This window comes from Protopterus annectens, chromosome 4.part1 (assembly GCF_019279795.1).
Source record: "Protopterus annectens isolate FY-2018-M chromosome 4.part1, PAN1.0, whole genome shotgun sequence".
Lineage (NCBI taxonomy): Eukaryota > Metazoa > Chordata > Ceratodontiformes > Protopteridae > Protopterus > Protopterus annectens.
The window spans coordinates 525,411,172-525,430,169 of record NC_056734.1 but is presented as its reverse complement, the minus strand read 5'-3'; the positions used below and the strand labels follow the sequence as shown (position 1 = coordinate 525,430,169).

The window sequence follows — 18,998 nt, the reverse complement described above, 5'->3', positions numbered from 1 at the left end:
AGTGGCTTGTGTCTCAGGACATGAACATCAGGCTTATATTTTTTGCCATTTAAGAGCCTGAATCATGAGAGCATGAGCTGACTATTTTGGGTCTATATTATGTCGCAGAAACGGCATAAAAATGAATGTCATTTCAGCGACACACAAACCACAAAATATGAATACAGCAAAAGCCCAGGTCACAGATTTTTTTCCTAGGGAAAAAATCGGTAGACCATCAAGACACTACACGCAATTTAAAACATCTGAAAGTGTGGGGGGGGGGGTTGTGCCCCCACATTCCCCCTAACTAAATATACCAACTCCGAGATTGCACTACAGTGGGGTAAAAGGCAATGTTACAGTGACAGCCAAGTGATTTTTTTTCCCCCTAGGAAAAAAATATATCTGACCTGGGCTTTCCCTGTATTCATATTTTGCAGTTTGTGTCGGTCGCTGAAATGCCATTCATTCTTGTGCTGTTTCGGCAACATAATATAGACCTACTATTTGGGGTTTCTGTGAGAAGTCCAAGCCAGGCATGAAGCAGACCTCTCCTTACCTCATGCTGCTTTGGGTTGGCACTTGTTCCAGAGGTGGTTCCTGATCCCATGGTGAGCAGTCCAGCCTGTGTCATTTTCATATAATTGTTTCTGTGGAAGCTCATATTCACTGGTAATGGTATGCTTAAAGGACCTAGAGATCCCACTGTTTTGGAGATGGACTACGATTATGAGGCCAGATTCCCCCCACCTTAACACCTCTGCATTACCCCTTCTTTGACTGTGATTTCAGAATTATGAAGAGCAGCTTAGACTGACTTTGGGTATCTAGCTCATCCCTTCAAAGCAGCTGGTGGAATTTGTGAGCAAGGTGCTTGTAGAGAAATGAGTAGCTATTCCAGCATGGGAGATGGTCTTCAGAGATACCATCAGAGCAGCCTGCGGGCCCTTTGCATGTGGTCGGCCCAGAAGATGCTAATGTTGTAAACCTACTGCCTGAGTGGACAAAGCCTTTTACTTAATATAACTGCTGAGTCCGCTGTCTTTCATTTGTTGTAGCCACAGAGACCGCAACATTTTACCACGTTGCCTACATGCAAAGCGTTTATAGCTTTGGGCAATTGTAAGAAGAGAGGAGATGTTCTTCGTGTTTCACTTGCAGTCATCACATTTGGGTTATCCCTGCCAGGGTAGCCCTTGGCCGTCCCGAATACCAGAGACTTAGTACTTCTGTATCGGTTGCTGTCGCTTGAAGACTGACGTCAGGTCGTCAGTGGTATAAAGTAAGGCAGTCAACGCCATTGCATCAGTCTTTCTTGCCATGGAGTCTGAAGCAGAAGCAGTTTGCACGAGTGCCAGTTGGCCGCTACCTGGGTTTTCATTTCCAAATTAAAGCTGAAGTCTTCAAAAACTAAATACTCCGTTGGGATGTCAGAAAATGTTAATTGTCTCGCCTGTGTAAAGCAAATACCAGACCGGGACTTCTATTCTTACTGCGTCACTTGTCCAGCCCCAGACCACGACATCCCTCGTTATCGCTTCTGTGCTTTAACGCCAGAACTATCCATCATCGGGCCTGTATTGTAGCCAGATATTTCTGTTTACAGTCCTCAAGTTCTGTTATGGCTTTGGAAAAGCCATACGACAGCAGATCTTCCGAAAAAGTGTAAAGATAAAGACAGAGACCGACCACGCTGGACCAAACCTTCCCACAACGCTTCCGATAAGCTAGTTGTCAGTTCTCCGGAGCTCCGTGAGGGGCTTTCGCAGCCCCTGATGCCCATTTCAGTTAATTCGCAGGCCGCTACCAAGACCCTTTCGGAGTCCAGTATGTTGCAGAACTCTCCTTCATGTAAGGATCTTGCAGTCATCTCTACCTTAGATGGGTCCGGAGCCGTTGTGCAGGCACCAGCTTCTGAGGAAGTCCTTCGCAACACCGAATCCTGACATAAACCAATGCCGCCTTTCGCGACTACCGTTCTTTCGAAAACTGTCGAGTTCCTTAGGCCCAAGGGTGGAACCACACCCAAGAAACTGACTACCCATCGTCAGGCACCTGCTCCTTTGCCTCGGTCTCAAATGCCTAAAATGGCAGAAGACCTTATCATGCTGATTAGGGGAAGCCAAGCCAGCCCCTCAAAAAGGAAAAGAGATCGGTCTCCAGTAGTTTTGTTTGAACAAGAGTCAGATGAATCCGATGCATCTGACTATGAAGAAGTGCAGCCCCTCTCCACATATGAGGATTTTCATGCAGAGGAATCCATTCCTTCAGCCTCTCTCCCAGAGGACTTTTCCCTTGGGGAAACCCTACATACCTTAAGGGAGCATTTCCAATGGGAGAATCAAAACTACCCTCAGTCTAAAAAGAGGCTCAGGGAATTTCTGGATCTTCCACAACACAGACCCTTAGCCATCACCCCTGTCCTGGATTTGGTGGTTGATGTTTTCCTTGAATCCAGCCTGACTCAAGACGCCCTCCCTCTTGCTCCCAGAAAACCAGACAGGTACTACAGACTCCCTGACTCGCAAATATTTGTTTAAAAATTCAACAGCTGACCCTGAGGTAACTTCTCAAGGGCCAAGAGGGATTAAAGCAACCTCTGCTAAGAATCCCACCCCCTTGTACAGGGATTCCCGAGCACTGGAGAGATGGGATAAAAAAGTATACACCTCAGCTACTCTTGCTATCAGGGCACTAAATTGGGAGTTCTGTATGCTTAAATATCAGCAACATACCTTGAACTCCTTAAACAAAAAATATCCTCCTTTTCTGCATGGGCTGAATCAAAAGATTTACAAGACTTAATGCATTCTGCAAGTCAAGTAACTAAACACACTTTGCACTGTGGTTTTGATGCCCTAGAAGCTTCTTGCAGGGCAACAGTCACTGAATCTGTCATTAGAAGACATGCATGGCTTAAGGAACAACCCCTGCCAGACTATGTCAAGTCTAACTTGTAGGATGCACCCTTGCGCAAACATAACTTATTTGGCACTAAAGCAGAAGAGGTCTTAAAGATGGACGAAAAAACAAAATCTACGCAGGCAGTTAAAGATTTCTTACAGGTCCAGCCCCCTAGGTTCAGCAGGCATTTTCCCTCCAAGCACTGGTCCTTTCCTGCTCCGAGTAAACAGGCCCAACTTAGGCCCCATGGAAACAGACTCCCAAGACAGCAGCCCCAGGTGTTGCAGAGATCTAAGCAGTGGACTACCTCCACTTCAAAACCAGGGAGTTCTAAGCCACCCGTTTATGGTAAGAATTCACAATGACTCACCTCCTCCCGACCTCGCCTCTGCCACCTTCACATACCCTTAGGAGGGAAACTCTCCTTTCACTCAAGCACCTGGGCCACTATTACCAAGGACCAGTGGATTCTGTGCATTGTGTCTCAGGGGTACAAATTCTCCTTTCACACCCTTCCAACCCCAAAAGGGTTCCCAGATCTACCACCAAATCAGTGGGCAGAGGCTCCAAAGCAAATCCATTCCCTCCTCTCCTTGGGGGCAGTAGAGCATGTTCATGCAGAGCAGATAGGCTAAGGCTTCTAGTACAGACTTTTTCTGGTGCCCAGAAAAGAGGGCACTTGGCGCCCCATCCTTGATCTTTCCATTCTAAACACCTTCCTGGTGATCCCAAAATTCAAAATGCTCACCCTTCAGCAGCTGCTACCTATGCTCTCCAAGCTTGCTTGGCTAGCCACCCTGGACCTAAAAGAGGCCTACCTCCATATTCCTATCAGGAAGTCCTGCAGAAAATATCTCCGCTTCAGAGCAGGATTTCAACACTTTCAGTTCTCTTTGCTTCCCTTTGGCTTATCTACTGCTCCCAGAGTTTTCACAAAATGCCTGGCTCCAGCCATTGCCTTCTGCAGACAAAAAAATATTCAAATTTACCCCTACGTAGATGACTGCCTTATTCAGGCAGACAGCCAGGGAAAGCTACTCAAAGACCTGGCCATTGTAAAGAGCCTACTAACCTCCCGAGGGTACACAATCAACGAAAATAAATCCAAGCAGGAACCCACCCAAAGGATAATCTTCTTGGGTGCAAGTCTGAACACAGACTCCCAGGTGGCATACCTTACACCAGAGAAACAAATTTTCCTGTCAGCTTACTTCTCTCAACTGGCCACCTGGCCCCAGCTTTCTGCAAGGAAAATCCTGCAAGCCCTGGGGTTCATGGCATCTTGCATACTCCTCATTTTATACGCCAGACTGCATATGAGGAAACTTCAGTGGTACCTAAAGAGCCTTTGGTGTCAACACTCTCAATATCTGGAAACTCTTCTGCCTATTATTCCTTGCCTAAGAAAGGAATTTCTTTGGTAGGCAACAGCCTGCTCCCACAACAAGGGACTGCCTTTCTTTCTACACCCCCCCCCCCCGCCCAGACCCTCACCACAGATGCATCAGACTACACTTGGGGTGCACACCTGGATGGCAGGTGCATATAGGGCCAATGGAGCCCACAGAAAATCCCCCTGCACATCATTCAAAAAGAGATGATGGCTGTGCAGCAGGCCTTGATAGCTTTCAAACACCTCTCTCCAGGGATTCTCCTGATCAAAACAGACAACATCACTGTGATGTGGTACATCAACAAGCAAGGAGGGACTCAATCTTGCCCTCTGTGCAGGCTGGCCATGACCCTTTGGCTCACAGCCTCTTCCATGAAGCTACACCTGTTAGCACAGTACCTGCCAGGCTCTCTCAACTCCCTAGCAGACCAATTAAGCAGAAAGCTTTTGGACCCACACGAATGGCAGCCAAACAGAAGTACCTTCTTCTTAATAACTCAGAAATGGGAAACCCCAACGGTCGACCTCTTTGCCTCTCACACCAACCACCAGCTCAGCAAATTCTGCACCAGCGAGCATCACTTCATGGCTTGGAAAGTGGATGCCCTGTCCTTCCCCTGGGTAAACCTCTCTGTTTATGCCTTTCCTACCTTACCTCTCATCCCCAGGGTACTGCTCAAAATAAGGGAGGAAAAACCAAGGACCATTCTCATAGCTCCAGACTGGCCCAGACAGCACTGGTACCCATTGCTGCGCAGCTTATCTCCGCTGCCTCCATGGCATCTTCCTCGGATTCCAAACCTCCTAACCCAGAGGGAAGGGGAATTCATGCACCCCCAATTGCAGACACTCAGTTTGGCAGCTTGGCTTATTCACTAACCCCCGACCAATCTGCCATCCTCAGTAAACAGGTTCTGGAGGTTATCCGAGAGGCCAGACACCCTAGCACCAAAAAGTCTTATGCAGATAAATGGAGAATGTTCTGCACCTGGATCCAGGCGAAGGAGGCCAATACGGCACAGCCCTTCATCCTGGACTACTTAGCTGATCTACTACACAGTGGTCTCTCTTTCTCCTCTATAAAAATGCATGCCTCTGCTATTTCTGCACATTTTCACACTGAGCAGCCTCTTTTCTCACATCCTCTGATTAAACAGTTCCTCAGACGGGCTAGCAACTTGAGGCCCCCCAGAAGGGCACCAACACCAGCTTGGGACCTTAACTTTGTCTTCGAAAAGCTCGCCCTGCCTACTTTCGAACCAGCTTCTTCTGCAGAGCTAAAATTACTCCCTTGGAGAACAGTCTTCCTTCTGGCCATCACTTCAGCCAGAAGAGTCTACGAGCTGTAACCACTTGTTCCTATGGAACCCTTCATCATTTTCCATGCAGGCAGGGTATCCCTCAGAACTAATCCGTCCTTCATGCCCAAGGTAATGTGCAGTGTGGCTCTCAGCCAATCCATTCATTTGCCCACCTTCTTTCCTAACCCCCAAACCAAGGGGGAAAGGATTCTGCATTCCCTAGACATGCACAGGCAGCTCAGATACTATCTGGACAGGAATAAACTCTTCAGAAAGTCTGATCAGTTGCTGGTTAGTTTGCTACAAGGGCAGGAGGCAAAGCCATCTCCAAGCAAACCATTTTCAAATGGATAGCACACTGCTACAATCAACATGGCAAGCCTCCCCCCAAGGGGGTCAGGACGTACTCCACCAGAGCAGCCTCCACCTCTGCTGCTTTCTTCAGAGGGGTCCCCACCAGGGACATCCTGCAGGCTGCCACCTGGACATCTGTTCACACTTTTACCAAGCATTACCACCTGCCTCTCTTCTCCAAATCCAGGGCAGGGTTTTGCCTCTGCAGTCTTGCAGGGCATCCTGGCCAGCCCCTAGCTTCCTTGACTGCCTCCACCCTTTTCCTCAGCTTTGGGAATCTACCCAAATGTGATGACTGCAACAGTGAAACGTGAAGAACATAGTACAGTTGTGTACACCTACCATAAATGTAGATGTTCGAGTGTCTTCACTGTTGCAGTCCTGGTTTCCCTCCCTCCTTCCCCCCTTTGCTTTTTGTTACCTTTCTTCCTTGTTATTCGCCTTTTCTTTCAAGGGACATATTGGTATTTATTTTCCACTGGTGGGGTTCTTCCACCGGAACCAGGCCTCCTACTTATGGGGGCTCCTTGACAGGTTAGGGGAAGAAAAACTGATGTAATGGCGTTGGCTGCCTTACTTTATACCACTGATGACCAGATGTCAGTCTTCAAGCAACAGCAACCGATGCAGAAATACTAAGTCTTTGGTATTCGGGCCGGCCGAGGGCTACGCTGGCAGGGATAACCCAAATGTGATTACTACAACAGTGAAGACATTCAAGCATCTACTTTATGCTAAGTGTACACAACTGTACTTTCTGTACTATGGCTTAGGGCCCTCAACTGTTTGCTTCATACATCTCCAGTTCCAGACCCACAGGTGAGGAAGATATGGGCCCTCAACTGTTTGCTTTGTACGTCTCCAGTTCCAGACCCACAGGTGAGGAAGATACTGGATTCCTGAGTCTGAGCTATAAAGGGGCACCTTTGTGAGATATTATCCATTACCTTCTTCATGAGTTACATGTACTATGGCTGATGTACTCCATCAAGGAGGAAATCCAGAACAAGGTTTTTGTTGCCCAGTTTCTGAGACAATGCTTTTCATCCAGCATTTTGAAGAATAAGGACCCCCTACCCACAAGCTGTGCTGGTAGATAACAGTGCAGTTCATTTGCAAGAAACAAAACATTTTCTCTTTTTGTTGCAGAAGTTCTTTGATCATACCTTTTAACTGTCCATGACTGTCAAGGGTATCTCTAGTATCTGTCTAGTCTACAAATAATCTTTACACTTGAAATATTCTTTTAATTTAAAACGCATGTTATTTCAAGTTTTTTCTGTAATATTTCAGATCCAGTAATACAAATATTTAAAAAGAACCTTCACTTGGGTCTGTTGTCCATACTCTTTCTTGGCTTTAAATATAATTTGAAGGTTGGAGATTGAGAACTGTGCGTTATGAACCATTGATCCCAACATATTTGTAGGAGTTGTCATGTAAACTACCTGTTTCTGTAAAAAAATATTAATGAGAGCCATTCTGTCTAGGTTAGCCAAAAATTGCATTTTTTTGGTAATATGTAAACAGGATGAAGTACAAAATAATTAAAAAAAAATTCTCAAGTCTTGTTAAACATTAAAAATTAATAAAAATACATAATATAGATATGGCATGCATTACAGTTATTTAGTTTTTGTAGACTGTTGATTATTGCATCTTTTGTTTGTTATTGTTGGATACTTCTGAAAAGAAAACCATTTTCTTTGCAGGCCAGAAGTTGGTGGAATGGCACAACCTTGATGTTCATTCCTTCCTAGAACAAGTGACTGGATTCCTAGGTGAGCATGGCCAGCTGGATGGATTTTCTACCAGCCCACCCAAGAAGCGTTTACGATCTGTAAGTGTCATTTATGAGTGTTTGTTTTGTATTGTGTTTCCTTTATACGTAACCATTCATTGAACTTTGTGCAGCTTCAAAACTTGTGCCAGTGTCTGGGATAGCAACATGACACATCCAGATTAGAGAACAAATTATGCTATCCCTTTTATATTAATTTTTGCTTTTCCTGCAATGGAGGGCAGAGCAAACATATGGAGTATTGAATGAGTCAGCAATCACAACCACTTTATTGTGTATTTGAGACATAGATACCAAGAAATTCTCTTCGAGACCGAAGCATTGGGGGAGTGGTTGACCATTCATATATTCCCTGTGGAAGGGAAGCAGTTTACTTCAAAATACTTAGTGTATTTCAACAAACAACAGGCAGGAACGAGAGTTGAAACAAAGCCATTTCATGCCGTGTTGACACTGTTTACTGGTCTGTGCTGTCTAGTTTTAGTGCAGATGCAAAGTTAACTGCACCTTGAGGATGCTCCTCTCTAGGTATTGTTAAGGTCAGGTCACACACCATAGCAGTGCTAAACCAAGATATAATTTAGCTTTTATTTATTTATTTTTTAAGTGTAATTGGGGTGCTTCATGCACTACATATTTACTTTCATCTGTTGGTTGTAAAGCACCTTTCTTAATTTTAACTGCAGTTGTTCCATTGGTTAATTTTTTTCTTATCTGTTCAGGGGTAGTAGCTCTTTTAAGGAGGTAAGAGCTACTGTATTACATCTTTCTCAGCAGTCATTTTTCTGTAGTTGTAGAGTATAGTTTGCTTTTTGGGAGAGTGTGGCTCCTCATGATCCTGAATTGGATAAAGCTGGCATCAAAAACAAATGTAATTTTTATGCATAATTGCGTTTATGCCTAAAACATAAAATTAGACACCTTTTATATATATTTTTTTGCATGGCTTAATGTCCCGTACTAAATTTGCTTGATGCATTGAATGTCTGTCTACAAGATCTACAAACACCCTCCCTCCACCTATACCCATCTAATAGACATATGCACTGGAGAGAACTTCAGCTCCTTTCCTTTTAGTATTTTAGTATGTTTGGGTTATTAGTAAGCTATTCCATTAAGCTTGAGTTTTTAAGGAAAGTTTTGCTTCCCCTTGACTGCACCGTTGTTAGTGACAAGGCCAGTTGAGTTTGAGTACATGAGGACTGCAGCGATAGGTTCTCTGTCACACACAGAGTACTGAATCAATCTGTTACCACTTACACTGATGAGTAACATTGTAGAGCAGTTATTGTTTGGCCCATTATTTGCTGTACAGTCTAGTGGTCTGCGTAGTGTAGCCTTCAATATGATATTTATAGTTGTTTCTTCAGGTAAGATGCTGCTTACTCCTGGTAAAGCTTGTAAATACCTTCCTTGTGATGACTTTATTGTAATTTGTTAACCAGAGGAGAGCACAAATCTCACCAGCCCATGTCTGTGGCCCGCGTAGGAAGAGAACAATAAAATTACATAAAAATGTTATTGCATGGCAGGTGGATAAAAGAAAGTGCAATAGTGCTGCCCGGTTAGTGATCACGTGCACTTGCAATTAGTTAGGTCTTATACTCTGGAAAAAAATGACATGAATGTTCAGGTTTAGCAAATGCAAAATATACATGCTTACAATTTAGATACATTATATACAGTTGTCAGTAAGCAATTTATGTGAAGGCCTGGTTAGGTCTTTTGAGGTAAATGAGCAGAAGAAAGGATAAGGAGAAAATGACAAAGACGGAAGGTACAAGAGGACATGGTGCTTGAGTAGGAGAAAATTTGAATTACTAAGATAGTTACACAAATTCCGATTTGGTGGATTTTTCTGTGTGCCCATGTATCTAATGAGCTAAACTAATGTATGTGAAATAAGATAGATGGGTTTTTCTGACTGTGCATTATTGATTATAGTTATTTTGGGATGGAACAAAATTGGAGTTTTGTAGTGAATGAGGTATATGTTAGAAGTACGTACATGAATCCTGTTTGAATCAGTATTATTTAAGACTGGATCGAAAATTATTCTAAGAGGTGATCTTTTTCTAGTTTATTATGGAGGGATTCCCAGATTTGAGGGCTGACTGAAAAAAATGAATTCTAATAAAGACTGCATTGATTAATGCTTTTTAAATGTCTGTGTTAAACATTACTTAGTTCATCTGATTTTATTATAGAATATTAATTTTCTTGCTGGGCCAGGAGCACAAATTTTCCCTTGATTGTACTCTACCTGCTGGTGATGAAAGAGTGGAGATTTTCTTAACCCAGAAAAGGAGCTTATTTTTTTGTCTTTAGTGATTTGTACATGATAGTAGTTAGTTGCTGCTATAACTTGGTGTAGAAGTATCATTCTGAAGTGTTTCTGGTTATTACAGTGTCAGTTTCCAGTCAGAATGGAGGGTTTTGGTTTGTTCCAGAAATCATGGATCTGTGTGTTTATTTTGTAGTCATATGGAGACTTGTGGAGTGTCTTATTCCAACTTATTTTTTGATAATGGTGTACAGATGGTGGGAGGGCAGGTCATTTGGAAATACAATAATTAAAAATATGAAAACTATGGGAGATCAGACAGATAATTGTAGAACACTTTTAATAAAAGTGGCTTCGGAAGAAATCGTGGAACCTTTTTGAACCACACAGAGGCACAGCAAAATAATGGGTATAGTTCCCCATACTAAAGGGGTGGCGTAAGCCACAAAACTATGGGCTAGGCTTGTAAATGCCCTCGGGCAGATAGCCTAGTATGAACCTATGAACCTATGAACAGTTGCTTAGAAAGTTTGTGAACCAGAGAAGGGCTTGATTGCTAATAGTTAAAATAAGGAGTTGAGTAATAGTGGGTGATCTACCAGGTGAAAGGCTTTGATTATGTCTTTGAATATTGAACCTGATAAATTGTCTTTACCCATGTTGTTTGTGATTGTGTACAAGGTGGGCATTGTACTTAAACCATATTGTTTATGAAAGAATATTGCATTTTTTTGGATGTACTCGTTTAGTTTTATATATCATTTTCCAGTGATTTAGCTTGGAGTTGGAAGTACGAAAAAGGCCAGAAATGATTTGCTAAATTTAGTTTAGCCACTTTGTGATTGGGTTTTATAATTGCTTGTTTCCATTGCTATTGGTATAACATTTAAGGATAGGCATAGATTGTAAAGGTGTTGGAGAGAATTAAAGGATGTGATAGGAGTCTCTTCCTCAGACAAGGCTCTTGCTTGATGTGTAGTGATGTCTGGCTTAGTTGGAGCGTTACTTGCTTGCTTGCTAGTCCACTTGTGCTGTATGGTGATGTCCAGGTTGTTTAGAGCTGTATTTGCTTACTAGTCTCAACACAAGTTCCTTAGAGATCTGAGGCTTTATTTGGTGCCTGTTTCTCTTATTACTGATTCTCATGCCTTAATAGAGCACTTCACTAACTTCAGTGTATCCATGTTGTAAAATGTTTTAGAAAATATTCTCTGTTGATGGTGTTATTTTCAGCATTGTGGTATTTCTTCATAATGGTAATACCATAACTGATACTATGGTTGTGTGTGATGTTGCAGTCCATTTTGCCATTTTTTTGGCGGGTGATATAAAAATACTAGTTAATGCTAGTGTTGGTGGTTTTGATGTTGGTGTTGGGGCTGCTTGTGATGTCCATGCCATTTTCTCTGATCAAGGTGCATGCAAGCACCATTGATTTACTTTTAACTACCGGTACGAGTTTCTTTTGGGGTTTTTGTTTCAGGTTGCAGTGCCACTGCCAAGGTTAACCTGTATGCATTGAAGTTATTTATTTTATTTAGTTTACATTTGTTACTTGGGAAAGGCCAGCTGGGAAGTCCCATTACCAGCAGCATCCAGGGAGGAAGTATTCAGGCATATAAACAAAGGTGTTCAGCAAGTTAAAAACTAAGCAGCAATATGGCTAACTCTAGGAATGCATATTTGAGTCAGTCTTGAATATGACAAAGGCAACATACATAAATACAAGGATCTGATTTTGTCTTTTCCATCCATCTTGGTCTGTGGGTTATTGGATCGGAGGCTGGCATCTCGGAATCTTCAGCTCTGAAGCTCAACCTCTTTCGTGATGCTTTTTACACCTAAATCTCCTCAGATCTTGTTTGCCACTTCAGTGTCAGATGCGTCTGTTTGAAGTTCCAGCAGCTAAATGCCTTTTCATTCGTATTTGTGTGTTTTCTTCCTCTGTTAATAGTTTAGGGATACTTTCCTGTCATTGTTCATTTAGAGAGAATTTTTTCTCTGACACAAGCCCATATCTCCCCTATGTCAGTGCCAACAGCTTGGTTGACTTTGGCACTGCCACCTGCATTGATGTAGTTGACTGCAGTCTTCTTGTAGTCAACTGCGTCCAGGTGGTGTGGGATCAGAGCCGAGGGTCCAAGGTCAGGTTCCACTCTGAAGTTATCAGAGCTGTCCCTATTTTTGTATGCTTCAGTTCTGGACAGCTCTGCACTGATCCTGACTTTGGACCAGGTTGGCAACTGAAACTGGGGTGTCTCCTTTATGTACGGATCAAAGAGGATCCCTATCAGTCATCCGGCTTTGGTGTTGGCATTCATCGTAAGAGGGATATTTTTTTCACTCTGAGATAGGAATATCTATACCTGTGTCTGATCCATGCAGATTCTCCCTTCCACCTAGGCTCACGGTATCTCGTAAATTGTCCTGGGACAGCCCACGCTGACAGGCTTTGAGAAGCCCCAGACCTGTGACTCCCTATGCAGCTTCCTTGTCCCATCAGCTTCCCCCTTCTCCGTTTACTGTTCAGGAACAGCCAATGCAAGAGGAAGCCAACTTCACACTTCTTAAGACTGAAGTGGTCTCTTTCAAGGCCCCTGGGCCAGTGGAAACCACAACCCACACTGCTGAGTCCTTAATAAATGCCTTCTACGGGCACCTTCAAGAATGCATGGATCATGCAATCCCAAATAAAAGCAAGACCCATTCCCCCAAAGGCAGGCACCCGGTCTGGTGGACCCCAGCCATTAACAAACTTTACAACAGGAGGAGGAAGCTACTACATGACAGAGGAAAATCCCTAAAAGGGAAGGCATCTCTCATCAGTACTAGCAAAAAACTACGATCACTCATAAAATCATCCAAAGCCAATTTTGAGAGAAAAATCGCAAAAGACAATCACAAGGCCTTCTTTAGCTATGTTAGAAACCTGGGTGGAAACTCCCAGATATGCTCAGAGCTAGTCCAAAAATGACACAAAATACACTGAACCCACAGACATTGCCAACATTCTGGCAGACAGGTTCAGTGCAAATTTCTCCTCCCCCCCCCCCCCCAAAAGGAGAAATATCTATCACAGCAGAGTGTAGCCTCCCTAACATCTCAGATGCCCAGATGAGAGCCGCCCTCTCTAAAGCTAAAAACACAGCATCAATGGGACCGGATGGTGTCCCGGGCTGTGTGCTACATGAACTCCAAGAGGAACTAAACCCACACATAAGGCTGCTGTTTAATCTTAGCCTTACAAGATACATACCAAAGAGTGGCGTACGGCAACAGTGGTCCCACTCCACAAAGGCGGCGCTTCTACGGACCCTGGAAATTACCGCCCCATAAGCTTGACGAGCCTGGTCTGCAAAGCTATGGAGAGGATCATTATGGAGCTCATAAACAAAGACATTGGGGACCTACAGACATTGGATCCTACACAATTTGGCTTTGTCAAGGGCAGATCCTGCCTTTTGAACTTGGTTGACTTTTTTGAAACGGTCACTAAGGCCATTGATGAGGGTAAGGCAGTTCACACAGCCTACCTTGACCTTGCAAACGCCTTCGACACAATACCCCACTTGGGCATCATAGACAAACTCACCAGCTTAAATGTAAACCCATATGTCACAAGATGGGTTGCAAACTGGCTCAAGAACAGAACCCACAGGGTCAGAGTTGCTGGAGCCATGTCAGACTCTAAGCTGGTCACAAGCGGTGTCCCACAGGACTCAGTCCTGGGACCCCTCTTGTTCGGCATTTATTTTTCCGAGGTGCAGGCAAACCTAGGAGGATTGTGGCTGACAAAGTTCGCAGATGACTGCAAACTGGGCGCCATAATTGATACTCCAGCGGACACAAGCATCCTTCAGAGAGGCCTCATAGAAACGGATAATTGGTGCCAGAGCCATGGCCTTAAGCTGAACACCAAAAAATGTATAGTCATACCCTTTGGGAAAAACAAGGTACCCACAAATTACCACATAGGTGGTAATCCATTAAATACGGAAGAGGTAATCCGGGACCTAGCTACCCAAGTTGACAGTAACCTCTCATTTGACACTCACATTGCCAAAGTGGTTAGAAAGACCTTCTATATTGCCCACCTTATCATGAAGGGATTCACATCTAGATCAAAAGAGGTCTTTGTGCCCCTGTACTCTTCTCTTATCAGGCCCATGATTGAGTACAATGCCCCATTTGGGATGTATCTTACCCGACACCTGCAGCAGTTGGAAAGACCCCAAAAGTTCCTCACCAAGAGGATAAAGGGTCTCAAACATATGTCATATGCTGCCCGGCTGAAGAAACTCCAGCTCTATTCAGTCGCATACCGCCTACTCAGAGGTGATCTATGCCTGACGTACAAGGCCATGTCCAATCCGGAATTAATGGACATGCTCCACCTCAGAAAATCCAAATCCATCAGAGCCACGAGAGCAAGAGATTTGAACCTCAACACAGAAATAAATAGGACGTGCTGGAGGGACAGATTCATAACCCAGAGGCTCCCTACACTCTGGAACAGAATCCCAGTCCATGTTAGGCAGAGCCCCTCACTAACTCTTTTCAAGAGAAATCTTGACGAGTGGATGGGAGATCGTAGGTTTACCCCGGGGGTCATCTCTGTGTCACTACTAGACAGAGGGGGGGGGGGGGTTGCGAAAATCACAGTTTTTTCCCCAGGACACTCCAGGCGAGTGTACCCAAGGGGTAGAGGGGGAAATTTTAATGGACACAATTTGAGAGGTAGGGGCGATCCACAAAATCAAGGCTTCAGTGGTCCTTTCTCTGGCAAGCCGTTCCAGTGATCCTTAAAGTGTGCCCAATTGCTGCACTCTGTAGGCAGTCAGGGGCACTTGAGTGTCCACCCAGAAGCTTGGGAGGCCATCACATCAGATGTTTGGGTGGCCATCACATCAGACATTTGGGTGTTGTCTATTCCAGCGGCTATATCATCCCCTTCCATTTTACCCCAAATGTGAAACAAAAGTCTCTTGCTGACAATTCCACACATAAGCAAAAGGAAGCAGCAGCAAAAGTCAAGCTGCTGACAAGAGTCATCCAAGAGGTCCCACCAGACCAAAGAAGATCTGGGGTCAACTCTAGATTTTTTTAATGCAAAAGCAAAACAAGGATCTCAGGCCCATCCTGGACCTCAACAAATTGAATCTGTATGTAAAACTGACCAAATTCCAGATTCTGACACTGCAGTCCATTCTAGTTCTAGTGAAGGTCAACAATTAGATGTGCTGAGTAGACTTCAGAAATGCCTACTGTCACATAAAGATAGCAAAGCATTCCAGGAGGTTCTTGCTCTTGAGGCTGGGAGCCAATTACTACCAATTTCTAGTGTTGCCCTTTAGCCTCACCACAGTTTCTTGGGTGTTTGCCAAATGCATGATAGTGGTAACAGCTTGGCTTAGGCCAAATGGATTCCAGTTCATTCCATACCTGGACAATTGGCTCCTTACAGTGACTTCATAGGCATTGTTAGTTCATGCAAATGACTTTCTGGTCCATCTGTGCCTATCTTTAGGCACAGCTGTTAACTTTGAGAAATCCAGTCTGAAACCTGTTCAAGCCTTGGAATTTACTGGATGTCATCTGGACACCAGCAATCAAAATGCCAGCCCTCCCCTTTTGAGAATGATTTCTGTATATCTTTAGGCCAGTCAGATGCTGTCACTTCAGAGGCCACCAACTTCCATGGTCTTTTGTCTGCTTGGTCTTGTGTTCAGCAGTCTTTCTTGTCCCTTTAGCCAGGGTCTCCATGAGAGCTCTCCACAGGACCTTATTGGATGAATAGCCATTCACAACTCATCCGATCTATTCCGTTCATCTTACTAAGATTTGACATCACCACATATCTCGATGGCTGACTTCTGATCAAGTTGATTTTGGTTGACCCTTTATTCTTCCGCCCATGGTAACTGCATGCTTCTTTCTTGAGTTTGGGGGTAAGGGTGGCATTTTGAAGGGAAGATGGCCCAAGGTACCTGCTCCCTGTCAAAGGCCTATCTGCACATCAGGGTATTGGAGATAAGCACAGTTATATTAGTGTTGCAGGTTCTCAGGATTGCCTTCCCAAGGGTGTGATCTCTATCCAGACCAACAATATGTAGTAATTTGGGTTCCCTCTTGTTTGTTTATGTACCAATATTAACCCCTATGTCAAGAGGTTATGGCAATGGGCAATGTCCTTTCAATGCTTTCTGATATGCATTCTAGTGGAAATCTCAACAGGAGCATTTTGATGCCTCATGAGTGGTCTCTGAATTAGTCAGAGGTTGCTCAGACTTTCACTCTCTGAGACCAGCTTTGCTTTGACCTCTGTGACATCCTTCAACACCGAATGATGCAGCTTCTTTCTCTGGTTGCTCCTAAGGGACAGTCACCGATGGATGCTCTGCTGCATATTTGGTCTCCCAGGTCTCTTGCATGCTTACGCTTAGACCCCTTTGATAATCCAGTTTTTGCAAAAAGCTTGTTGCAGTGATAGTGATCTTCATTACCCCCTTTTGGCCCAGATATGTTTGGTTCCCTTACCTGTGGCCTCATCTGAAACACCCATTTGGGTCCTGGATCTGGTTCCATATCTGGTGTCCTATCCATTTAGTCAACCTCACCCGAATCTGAAATCCCTCAGTTTGACCACTCGATTCCTCTAATTCCAGTGATGGCCAGAGATCTCAAGCTTTCTAAAAGAGTTGTAAACATTATTTCCTCCTCTTAGAGGCCTTCTACTGGAATGGGCAGTTTCCAAGAGGCTCGATCCCTTCTCAGCTCCTTTTGTCACCATTTTAGACTTTCTAGTTGGTCTTTTCCATTATGGTTCTAGTTATTATACCATTAAGGTCTAACTGGCTGCCATATCAAATTCCATGTCAGTCATAGCCAACTTCTAATTGTTTCTCTGGTCCAAAGCTTTTTTGAAGGGTATCTTTTTGTTCAGGCTCCTGGTGAGCGCTCCCATTCCCCAGTGGAACTTTCCCCTTTGACTTCAAGCTTCGATCAGGGCCCCCTTTAAATATTACACTGTAAATGTAAAATTACTTTCATGTAATGTGCACTTTCTGGTTACTGTAACCTTAACCTGAAGAGTTTCAGAACCTCAAGCTTTATTTTGTCTACTGCCTTACCTCATTTTCCACAAAGAGAGTTTCCTTGTGAACCAATTCTTTTTCTTCCTAAGGTAGCCTCAGAGTCTAACTTTAATCACTCAGTTCAGTTACCAGTTTTCTTTAACGTCAGTAAATGGTGAGTATTTGCTTCGTTGTTTGGACCTCTACTGCCAGATGAGATCCTGTTTGAATAGGACCAAGCACATCAGGAAAATAAGTGAGTGAGTGAGTGTGTGTGTGTGATCAGGAAAATAACAGTGAGTGAGTATGTGTGTGTGCTTTTCTAGAAGTAAACTCAGAAAACCAGTTTTTAAAGTTACTCTGTCCAGTTGACTTTCTAGTTGCATTTCCTTTGTTTACGCCATAAAAGGTTTATCTCTTCCCTTTAAGACTAAGGCCCACTTTACTAGGACAGTCGCTAGTTCAACAACCACCTTTTAGGCAGGTGGCTCTGGATGATGATTGTGCAGTAGCTACATGGGAGACAGACTTGTGTCAGACTATTATAAACTGGACATTCAGTCCAGGTCCAGGTCTGCTTTTAGCTCTACCATTTTGCAGAATGTTCTGTCCAAATATCACCCAACTGTTTTGCTGGGGGGTTTTGTCCCACAGGTTGAGATGGATAGAAAAGACAACATTGGATATGAAAGCTATGTACTTACCGTAATGCTAGATATGTTTTGTCATTTTCAGGCTTGCTCAACCGTCCCTTCCCTCCACTCCCCTGACAAATTGTCATTGCTAATTGTGGCTCCTGGCAGACCTTTCAGAACCGTCCAAAGTCTTTTGCGAGACCCTAAAGCCTATTTTTTGGATTCCATTATGGGAGTCTTGTCAATGTAGGTCAGGTATGATAGGACAAACTCAAACTGAGGAGATTTAGGCATACAGGGCATTATGGGAGAGGGGCTGAAGCTTTGGAATTGAAGATTCTGAGATGCTGACCTTTGATCCGATAACTCATAGGCTGAGACAGACTGAAAAGACAACACATTTAGTGTTATGGCAAGTGTATAGCTTTCATTTTCATATCACAGATACTACTGGCTTTGTATTAATTAAGTACAACATGCAGTACAGACATGTCCTATTAAATTCTTAAGTATAAGTTAAGAGGGATAAAAGCAGCAAGAATACTTGCATGAGTGGCATACCTCTCAACTATCCAGATTTTCACAGAATGTCCAGATTTTTGGCTCAGATCTTTGCTCAGTTCCTCATAAAATTTCTGGTTTTCTGGCAAATCATTGGAATGATCTGAGGATTAAAGTTACTAAATAATGGCATACTTTTGAATTTCAGACTTCAAATACTTCAGAAAATGTATGTTAAAAGAAAACCTGTTACTCTAGCAACTTTCTAAGTTTATAAGAGCGATATTTAAAATATGTCCCTACTTTTGGGCCTTTGCGCCCCCCCCCCCCCCATTTTGTTCGGTCTTGTCCAGATTTCTTGCACTAAGAGTTTGAAAGGTATGATCAGCAGAGAAGGTTAAGGGATGCATGAAATTGTTATACTATCACTGCATGTCCAGATGTGTTAAAAGTGAACTTTTAAGGTTGCCTTGAGCAAGTATTTTTTTGAGTTTGATCTTATGTCAAATGGTAGCTAAATGCCATTTTTTGTCAGCATGTACAGCAAATTTTGAATCCTCATGTTTATTTGACATTAGAATGGGTATGTTCCACAGAGGCTCTTATGTCTTGATTTGTCATGTCAGGTTTAGATTTGAGGTAGAGAGGGTAGGCATTTGGACTGTATGAAAGGTCTAAGCAAGACAAAATTGTGTGAAAGCAAGATAATGATTGAGCTTTTATCCTGTTAGTGGCAAAAGAAGCAAATTTAAATTTTACTGTGGTGACTA

At 43.5% G+C, this 18,998-nt stretch overlaps 1 protein-coding gene across 1 annotated transcript in view; it reads left to right on the top strand.

Annotated features, from left to right (window-relative positions):
* Positions 1-18,998, top strand: part of UBXN7 (UBX domain protein 7) — a 1,098,848-nt gene that overhangs the window by 668,610 nt on the left and 411,240 nt on the right. The window contains exon 8 of the mRNA XM_044070339.1: positions 7,647-7,774. Coding sequence (XP_043926274.1) covers positions 7,647-7,774 — 128 coding nt within the window. The remainder of the gene's footprint in view (positions 1-7,646; positions 7,775-18,998) is intronic.